We start from the raw sequence: 11072 nt of genomic DNA on the forward strand, positions 1-11072 counted from the left end.
TGCACACCCCACATTTAGGTTTCTGTATTTTGTTGTACAAAACACAGGACACTAAATGCACATGTACATGTCCTTCATATCTCTTGTAACACACAGAAATGACATGCCTATGTCCACGCCATCAGAGCACTCACCACACTGGGCTGAAATAGTCTGCCTGCATATCTGTCTTGCCCCAGAACCTGCTTGCCTCTGGAGGGCAGAGGTCTCAAGGTCTGGCTCATGTCTATATCTTTAGCTCCAGCATATGGTTGTACATTCCCTACACGTGCACTGATGGGACCAAGTCAAGTCACATGAAGAAATGCTCAGAGCTTCCTGGAAGAGCCTTCACTACCTCCAGACTTCCTGGAGGGGCCGCCATGACAAAAAGAAGTCCCCACTGTCTCCGTCCATCCTGAACAGCTGCCACATAAATAATGTCCTTCATTGAGATGTGCAAACTCCCCACGAGCAGTTCCCAAGTATGTCACATGAAGCATCAAGAAGGAAAACACAGTGTGCATTTATCCCGATGTATTTTGCCATGAAATCTTTTTGCAAAACTAATGTTCCTAGAGAAACACCTTTCTAGATACACCCAATTCAAACTCAAACTGAGCCACACTCAGCTCTGGGCTCCACTCTGAGGACTGAATAGGGGTGGTGGCATTACATTAGGCTGACAAAAGGCATCATAACTTACCTTTCCTGCTCCCACAGGTCCGACCACAGCTAACAGTTCACTGGGTCTGACAGTAAAGGAAAGGCCTTGTAGGGTTGGGATTTCTGATTCCTGCAAATTAAAGTTTATAAAAATGTACTCATTTCGATAAAGTAATACACATTACTTTAAAAGGAGAGAAAGTAACGTAATAGTCACTGATATCCTAACATTAACTCACATTTTTCTCCTTCCTATTTTAAGATACTGTGTCTCAAAGGCGTTTTCATCCAATCCTATGTCTTAGGGGGTTTGAAGTAGTTTTAAGTTGCCTTTAGGAAGCCTCTTTCTTTTACCAAATTTACATACGGATTCAGCTCTAGACACCCACAGAATTTAGTAGCAGAGATGACAAGGCACCTTCCCGAAATGCAAACTGAATGATGCATACTAGTTTATTAAAATAATGTACTTAAATACAATATCCAGTGTGGAATGTTTTTAATAATTTATAAGTTTTCATCAGGGCCCTTGGTTTTAACTGTCTCATTAATCTCCACAAAGCGGCAGCATAAGTACCTGGCATGCCTGGCCCTTTATTAAACAAATAAATTGAAAGTAAAAGTCACTCAGTCTTGTGATCACAACTCTTTGTGATCCCATGGCCTGTAAAGTCCATGGAATTCTCCAGGCCAGAATACTGGAGTGGATAGCCTTTCCCTTCTCTAGGGGATCTTCCCAACCCAGGGATTGAACCCAGGTCTCCCACCTTGCAGGAGGATTCTTTACCAACTGAGCCACAGGGAAGCCCAAGAATAATGGATAGGTAGCCTATTCCTTCACCAGGGGATCTTCCCGACCCAGAAATTGAACTGGGGTCTCCTGTATTGCAAATGGATTCTTTACCAACTGAGCTATAAGGGAAGCCCTAAATAATTTGAAATCTCCACTAATCTCTCCATTTTCACTTGATAGAATGAAACTCAGTAATGTTCAGCAAGCAAAGAGGCACTTTATATTAAGAAGTCACTCTTGGTAAATTAACTCTTATAAGTAATCTTCAAAGCTCTAAAGAGAGCTTTAATTCAACACCTACAACAACAACAACAAAATGGGTAATAAAGAAATTAATTATGACACCATGGGTCAGAGTGATAAAGCCTCAATTTTGTACATGATACATGCATTATGTGTCCTGGCTAAACAGGGCAATAAGGTATTTCTACTGTAAGAAAAATATAAAACATGAAGGTATATGTGACAACACATAATCCAACTCAAAGGTGAAGGACAAAGTACTCCTCATGCTGGTCACAGGTCTCGTTCCTGAGAGACTCAGGGTGTCTGTGTGTCTTTACATATCCTGAGTGTTAAGAAAATAGTAACTTCTATGTCAAAAAAAAAAGTTTATATGTGATTAAGTAAAATGCTCAAAAGACTAAAAGCACACAGTTTGGATTAAAAGTCTGAATAATCTTCAAACTGAATTTTTTTTCTAGAAAAAAACTGAATTGCTTAAACAACATTCACATACTAAAAAAATGACAATAATTTTTCATCACTAAAAAACTAGTTTCAGATTTTAAGAATGAAAAATCTATCAAAAGAAACTACATTTTAATATACAAGAAACATTTTTTAAGCCTTTTAAGCTTCTCCACTTTCCCCCTTAGTCAGTCTCTCCATCAAAAGGCTTCCATAAGCCTCTTATCCATCTTCATCAGAGGGCAGACTGACTGAAAACCACAATCATAAAAAACTAACCAATCTGATCACATGGACCACAGCCTTGTTTAACTCAATGAAACTATGAGCCACGCTGTGTAGGGCCACCCAAGACAAACAGGTCATGGTGTAGAGTTCTGACAAAACGTGGTCCACTGGAGAAGAGAATGGCAAACTACTTCAGTATTCTTGCCTTGAGAACCCATGAACAATATGAAAAGGCAAAAAGATAGGACACTGAAAGATGAACTCCCCAGGTCGGTAGGTACCCAGTGTGCTACTGGAGATCAGTGGAGAAATAACTTCAGAAAGAATGAAGAGATGGAGCCAAAGCAAAAACAACACCCAGTTGTGGATGTGACTGGTGACAAAAGCAAAGTCCTGTGCTGGAAAGAGCAATATTGCATATGAACCTGGAATGTTAGGTCCATGAATCAAGGCAAATTGGAAGTGGTCAAACAGGAGATGGTGAGAGTGAACATTGAAATTTTAGGAATCAGCAAAATAAAATGAATGGAATGGGTGAATTTAACTCAGATGACCATTATATCTACTACTGTGGTCAAGAATCCCTTAGAAGAAATGGAGTAGCCATCACAGTCAACAAAAGAGTCCGAAATGCAGTATTTGGATGCAATCTCAAAAATGATAGAATGATCTCTATTCATTTCCAAGGCAAACCATTTAATATCATGGTAATCTAACTCTATGCCCTGAAGAAGTTGAATGGTTCTATGAAGACCTACAAGGCCTTCTAGAAAGTGAAGTGAAATCGCTCAGTTGTGTCCGACACTTTGCAATCCCATGGACTGTAGCCTACCAGACTCCTCTGTCCATGAGATTTTCCAGGCAAGAATACTGGAGTGAGTTGCCATTTCCTTCTCCAGGATATCTTCTCGACCCAGGGATTGAACCCAGGTCTTCCACATTGTAGGTAGATGTGTTACTGTCTGAGCCACCAGAATTAATATCCAAAAAAGATGCCCTTTTCATTATAGGGGACAGGAATGCAAAAGTAGGAAGTCAAGAAATACCTAGACTAACAGGCAAATTTGGTTTTGGAGTACAGAATGAAGCAGGGCAAAGGACAATAGAGTTTTTCCAAGAGAACTCACTGCTCAAAGCAAACACCTTCTTCCAACAACACAAGAGAAGACTCTACACATGGACATCACCAGATGGTCAATACGGAAATCAGACTGATTATATTATTTGCAGCCAAAGATGGAGAAGCTCTATACAGTCAGCAAAAAAAAAAAAAAAAAGATGGGGAGCTGACTGTGGCTCAGATCATGAACTCCTTATTGCCAAATTCATACTTAAATTGAAAAAAGTAGGGAAAACTAGTAAACCATTCAGGTATGACCTAAATCAAATCCCTGTGATTATACAACAGACATGAGAAATAGATTCAAGGGATTAGATCTGATAGACAAAATGCTGGATGAACTATGGACAGAGATTTGTGACACTGTACGGGAGAAAGGGAGCAAGACCATCCCCAAGAAAAAGAAATGCAAAAAAGCAAAATGGCTGTCTGAGGAGGCCTTACAAATAGCTGAGAAAAGAAGAGAAGTGAAAAGCAAAGGAGAAAAGGAAAGATACATCCATTTGAATGTAGAGTTCCAAAGAATAGCAAGGAGAGATAAGAAAGCCTTCTTCAGTAATCAGTGCAAAGAAATAGAGGAAAACATTAGAATGGGAAAGACTACTGATCTCTTCAAGAAAATTAGAAATAACAAGGGAATATTTCATGCAAAGATGGGAACAATAAAGGACAGAAATGGTACAGACCTAACAGAAGCAGAAGACATTAAGAAGAGGTGGCAAGAATACACAGAAGAACTATACAAAAAATACACTACCCAGATAATCACGATGGTGTGATCATTCACCTAGAGCCAGACATCCTGGAATGTGAAGTCAAGTGGACCTTAGGAAGCATCACTACAAACAAAGCATCTGGAGGTGATGGAATTCCAGCTGAGTTATTCCAAATCCTAAGAGATGATGCTGTGAAAGTGCTGCACTCAATATGCCAGCAAATTTGGAAAACTCAGCAGTGGCCACAGGACTGGAAAAGGTCAGAGTTCATTTCAATCCCAAAGAAGGGCAATGCCAAAGAATGTTCAAACTACTACACAATTGCACTCATCTCACACACTAGTAAAGTAATGCTCAAAATTCTCCAAGCCAGCTTCAACAGTATGTGAACTGTGAACTTCCAGATGTTCAAGCTGGTTTTAGAAAAGGCAGAGGAACCAGAGATCAGATTGCCAACATCTGTTGGATTATCAAAAAAGTCAAAGAGTTCCATAAAAATATCTATTTCTGCTTTATTGACTATGCCAGAGCCTTTGACTGTGTGGATCACAATAAACTGTGGAAAATTCTTTAAGCGATGGGAATACCAGACCACCTGACCTGCCTTTTAAGAAATCTGTATACAGGTCAGGAAGCAACAGTTAGAACTGGATGTGGAACAACAGACTGGTTCCAAATAGGAAAAGGAGTACGTCAAGGCTGTATATTGTCACCCTGTTTATTTATCTTATATGCAGAGTACATTGTGAGAAATGCTGGGCTGGATGAAGCACAAGCTGGAATCAAGATTGCCAGGAGAAATATGAATAACCTCAGATATGCAGATGACACCACCCTTATGGCAGAAAGCAAAGAATAACTAAAGAGCCTCTCTATGGAAGTGAAAGAGGAGAGTGAAAAAGTTGGCTTAAAGTTCAACATTCAGAAAACTAAGATCAAGGAATCTGGTCCCATCACTTCATGGCAAATAGATGGGGAAACAGTGAGAGAGTTTATTGTGGGGGGCTTTTAAAATCATTGCAGATGGTGATTGCAGCCATGAAATTAAAAGATGCTTGCTCCTTGGAAGAAAAGCTATGACCAACCTAGACAGCATATTTTAGAGCAGAGACATCAATTTACCAACAAAGATCCATCTAGTCAAAGCTATGGTTTTTCCAGTAGTGATGTATAGATGTGAGAGTGGACTATAAAGAAAGCTGAGAGCAGAAGAATTGATGCTTTTGAACTGTGGTGTTGGAGAAGACTCTTGAGAGTCCCTTGGATTGCAAGGAGATCCAACCAGTCCATCCCAAAGGAGATCATCCCTGAATATTCATTGGAAGGACAGATGTTGAAGCTGAATCTCCAATACTTTGGCCACGTGATGCAAAAAATTGACTCATTTGAAAAGACCCTGATGTTGGGAAAGATTGAAGTCAGGAGAAGAAGGGGATGACAGAGGATGAGATGGTTGAATGGCATCACTGAATCAATGGACATAAGTTTAAGTAAGCTCCAGGAGTTTATGATGGACAGGGAGGCCTGGCGTGCTGCAGTCCATGGGGTCGCAAAGAGCTGGACATGACTGAGCGACTGAACTGAACTCCTTTCTTCCTGCCTGACACTTGGGATTCCTATTTTACTGCTTTTCACCTAGTTATGACAGCAAAATAGTGAACCAACTACAAACATCAACTTCCTATCACAGCCCCTCAGTCTGTCAAGGACAGAGTTCCTCCCGTGTTCAGGCCTCAGGATCGCGCACTGCTCCGGGGTGACCAGAAGGGGGCAGCACTCGACAGTTCATGGCTGCTGGGTCCCTCCCCCACTGGTTATCCGGGCTCAGGGAACACTGACTCAATAAAGATCATCATCTAAGCTACTACTCTGTGCAGACACGGTTCAAAACCCTGCACCTTGAGATCTGGAGGCTCCCACAAGACCTTTGTTTTGCTTATTCTTTTTTTTATTATTTTGGCTGCTGCTCTGGGTCTTTGTTGGGGTATGGGGGCTTAGTCGGAGAAGGCAATGGCACCCCACTCCAGTACTCTTGCCTGGAAAATCCCATGGATGGAGGAGCCTGGTAGGCTGCAGTCCATGGGGTCGCTAGGAGTTGGACACGACTGAGCGACTTCACTTTCACTTTTCACTTTTATGCATTGGAGAAGGGAATGGCAAGCCACTCCAGTGTTTTTGCTTGCCTGGAGAATCCCAGGGAGAGGGGAGCCTGGTGGGCTGCCATCTCTGGGGTCGCACAGAGTCCGACACGACTGAAGCGACTTAGCAGCAGCAGCAGCAGCAGCAGGGGGCTTAGTTACTCCATAGCATGTGAGATCTTAGTTCCTCAACCAGGGATGGAACCAGAGTCCCCTGTATTGGAAGGTGGATTCTGAACCACTGGACCACCAGATAAGTCCCTGGAACCATTTATTTTAAACCTTAAAGATCAAGACCAAGTCACATCATTTCATGAATGAGACCTGGGTACCTGAGAACTGCCCCCACCTGCCCATCTGGCTGTCTAGGGGAGCAGATTACAGAGCTCATGTCTGTCTCCTGCCTCCCAGCCCAGCAGGGGCTTCATTCAGACTCAGCTTCTCTCCAAAACCCTAAATGCCTTCCCCTTCCCCTCCAAGGACTCTCTCACCTATGACCTAACCTGACAGCCCTAATTACTAATAACCCCAGCAAGGGACACAGTCCTTCCATAGGCAAGGCCAGGGCAACAGAACAGGCAACAGAACAGGGTGTTCTGGACTACAGAACAGGCAACAGAACAGGGTGTTCTGGACTACACAGAAGTCTGTGACCATGTTATTAAGCTCTTGAAAGAACAAGATAGTTCATTTTAAAATGCTGCATGCTGCTGCTGCTGCTAAGTCACTTCAGTTGTGTCTGACTCTGTGCAACCCCATAGAATGCAGCCCAGCAGGCTCCCCTGTCTCTGGGATTCTCCAGGCAAGAACACTGGAGTGGGTTGCCATTTCCTTCTCCAATGCATGAAAGTGAAAAGTGAAAGTGAAGTCGCTCAGTCGTGTCTGACCCTCAGCGACCCCATGGACTGCAGGGCACCAGGCTCCTCCGTCCATGTGATTTTCCAGGCAAGAGTACTGGCGTGGGGTGCCATTGCTCCATAGTTTGGTACAAAAGCAATTTAGTGGACACCTGCTCACACTGGGGGAGAGGATGCAGGGGACAGAAGGATGGACGCAGCGATGGGTCCACTTGAACACCTGCACAGAGGACGTATTGTCGGGCTCTCCCACCTGCTGCTCTGGGCCGCGGGCTGCCTGGCCATGCTCTGTGTGATGACCGGCTCAGGGCACCACCCTGGCCCTGACGTGACTACAGCTCAGCTTTACTGAGCACCACCACTCAGTGCCGCCACTCCTCAGGAGCACCTCTCCAGCCCCAGAAATCTGGGAAACCACAACAGCTGTGTTTCCTGTTTTGATGCTAAGACTGCTAATACTACCTGCTTTTGGACTGAATGAAAGGTAAGACCTACTGTTTACATAATTCAAAGTTAGTGACTGCCAGGTGGTGAACACAGAATTCTTTCTGTATCTGTGCCTGCTGTCACACCATTGCCAACCAATTTGAGAGCTAACACCACAACTCTGCCTTTCCCTCCACAGCTCCCACCGCAGCTGCCACATCAGGTGTAACTAAAACCACTAACTCTGAGCTCACAACCCATGCCAAAGTCTGCCTCTGATGCAGCCAGGTTCTTTGGAGGAGCTGTCCTTTCTTGGGTGTGTAGGCTGTAATTTTCTTTCTCTATAGATTTGCAAATCTAAAAACACAAAATTACCACACCCTATGGGCTTCCTTGATGACTCAGATGGTAGAGAATCCACCTACAATGTGCCGAGACCCAAGTTTGATCCCTGGGTAGGGAAGATCCTCCTGGAGAAGGGAATGGCAACCCACTCCAGTATTCTTGCCTGGAGAATTCCATGGACAGAAGAGCCTGGTGGGCTATAGTCCATGGAATCACAAAGAGTTGGACCCAACTGAGCAACTAACACTAACCCCACCCTCTGAAAACAGACCTGCTAAATTAACAAGGGCTGGAGTGTAACTCACTGAAACCAAAATATCATCTTTCAATATGTCCCACATGGAAGATGCTATTCTGGGATCTTTAATTTTTCAAGGGATGCATATCGGAGCATTGCTCTTGAAGAAAAATTAGTTAAATCATTTTGCTCAAGGGGAATATTTAAAGTGCTCTGCATGAATATTTGTGGCTGCTTCTTTTACCTTAAATGGCTGCTGCTGTGGGATTAGATTCTCTCTTCTTTACATGCCAAATGTAAGTCTGTAAGTGATGGAAAACACTGTCCTGTGCGGACAGCCTATGACCCTTTTGCAGGTGCAGTGAAAGTCACTTAGCAGTCCCTAGGCAAGATTACTAGAGTGGGTTGCCATTCCCTTTTCCAGGGGATCTTCCCAACCTAGGAACCGAACCTGGGTCTCCTGCACTGCAGGCAGATTCTTTACCATGGATCCACCATGGAAGCCCAATATTGTAAAGTAATTAGCCTCTAATTAAAATTCTTTTAAAAAGAAGTCATTTTAAAGCCTGAAAGATGCATTATTTTTATTCAAACTCAGGATGTACTTTAGTGACCAGAATTTAGAAGAAGGTGCTAAATGAGCATCAATCAGGTGGATTTTTGGCTATCATTTAAAAAGTGGAATAAATTTAAAAATTTAGTATCCTTAGAGTAAAATTTTGTGCTTGATAACAGTTATTTTTTATACATGGAAAAATGATGCCACATTCCAGATTTAAAGAAATGAATGGAAAGGACACAAAAATAGTTAAGTACAACAGATTATTGTTCATACTTATAAAGCACTTTGTATCATTTAGAAATTAAAGAACAATGCCTTAAAGTCTAGACCTAACCTAAAATGCTGGTGATTTGCTATTTCACATTAAAGAAGGGAAAAGTTGGTCTGAGGATGTAACTGTTGATGTGGGCAATAAAAAATCTGCTCTAAGATACTACACTGTTATAACTGAAAACTTACCTACTTTATTTCAAGCCTGAGTAACTTAAACAATTTATATGAAGTCAAAAGCCTTCATCTATGGAACCACCCTACATTTTTCTTATGACTGTTAAAAAGTATAAAGTTGATTTAATTATATTTTCCTTTGTACTTCAAAAAAGTATCCTAACTGTTGTACCTTAAGATTTTCACCAAGCTTTCTTAAAATGTAACTTTCATGAGGCAAGAAAGTTGTTTTAGAATCATTTACTAACTCTTTAATGAGACAATCATTTTAAGTTTTGACACAGAAAATGTGAACAGTGTAATTTCAGAAAAAAATTTTAGTTGATCGGATTACTGTTGATTTTTAATGATGATTGTGCTAGGTAAATAGATCGTACTTTTTAATTTCTTCTCACCTATCTTTTTTTTTCTTAGTTCCAATTCCTGTGGTATGGTAAGCATGCATACTTTCATCTCTTTAGTTTCCTTATGAATCACTAATTTTTTCAGGTTTAGAGGGATCCTTCTTCCTTGCTTTTGACACACAGGATTAGTTCAGGGACTTAAGTCAGTTTAAAATGAGCTTTTGCTCATTAAGGCTCCAGGTCATTAAGGCTTTTTTGTTTTAGTTTCCTTACCCTACAATGGCTGAATTTAGCACTTGGTTTTCAATATTATATAGTAAGAAACAACAAGTTGCTCTTGACCATTTCTTAAGCCAAAGTTCCTTACATTTAAACAATTAAAGATTCATAAAATGAAGATTTACTATTTCTTCATTGCTTGCTGGTACAGCTATAGTTTGTTTTACTCGCAAGTTTATACATATCCCTAATGTTTTCAAGTGCCTTAATTGTTTAATATCTCTGGCTTCAAAGGTTTCTGGGAAAAGATATGCTTACCTCACATTTTTGTGTCTCCCTCAGTCGTGACAGTCTAGGTACCTCACAAAAAATGTTATTATGGTGCCATGGCTGTTAGTTTTTAGTGAGTGCTATTAGAGACTAGATTCAGTTGAAAATATTTAGAATTTCTATTCCATGAAAGTGGTAAAAATTAGCTGCAATACCATAATCATTATTTACCTAGATAGGAATATCTTTGCTTTGCTCAGTCACTCTGCAACCCTATGGACTCTACCCACCAGGCTCTTCTATCCATGGGATTCTCCAGGCAAGAATACTGGAGGGAGTTGCCATTTCCTTCTCCAAGGAAAATTTGCCACACAATAATGTTCACATTTTCATCTATTTTTGTGAAAATGTAGCTGATGAAGCCTCTCATCTCTGTAATTTTGAATTCTGCTCTAACAGAATCATAATATCCCATTAGTTAGATTTTACAAGAACCTTACAACAGAACTCACAGCCTTTTCCCCTCTTCCTTCAGCAGTTTAGTATCTTGAATTAGTAATAATGTGGTTTTTTTTTAAACTCTAGAAGCTATATAGAAACCTTTTCAGATTTTTCATCTGATTTATTAACATGGACTGTAGTACAACTAAAATCCCTTATTCTACCTTACAGGCATTTGCTGCACAGGCAGACTGCTGCATACAGATATTTTTATTTCAGTTAATTAACAACTGCAGAACATATACTGAACTGATTTAAAGTAAATCTACATGTTTGCTTGGAACAAAAGAAATCTGCTCATAACTTCATACAAAGTATGTGTTAGCATTTACATAAAATGGTCTTTATAATGGAATTTTAGTGGTGCATTCTATAAATGCTTCAAGAGCATTATGACGAGAAACACCAACCAGAAGGTAAATCCACTGTATTAAGGTAGCAGAAGCTCTCAGGTTAGATCAGACACCTTGTGTGAGTTTCCATGGACAGAAGGTACAGGGATGTGGTTTCATGTATCTAGGAACAAACCACTG

General features: G+C 41.1%; 2 protein-coding genes across 2 annotated transcripts in view; one reads left to right on the forward strand and one right to left on the reverse strand.

Moving 5' to 3' along the window:
- LOC100337053 (ATP-binding cassette sub-family C member 4) overlaps positions 1-11072 on the forward strand; it is a 1051816-nt gene that overhangs the window by 579425 nt on the left and 461319 nt on the right. The window lies entirely within an intron of this gene.
- LOC107131273 (ATP-binding cassette sub-family C member 4) overlaps positions 1-11072 on the reverse strand; it is a 123552-nt gene that overhangs the window by 105702 nt on the left and 6778 nt on the right. The window contains 1 exon segment of the mRNA XM_059892296.1: positions 686-775. Coding sequence (XP_059748279.1) covers positions 686-775 — 90 coding nt within the window.

Source organism: Bos taurus, chromosome 12 (genome assembly GCF_002263795.3).
Source record: "Bos taurus isolate L1 Dominette 01449 registration number 42190680 breed Hereford chromosome 12, ARS-UCD2.0, whole genome shotgun sequence".
In the NCBI taxonomy this organism is placed as follows: domain Eukaryota; kingdom Metazoa; phylum Chordata; class Mammalia; order Artiodactyla; family Bovidae; genus Bos; species Bos taurus.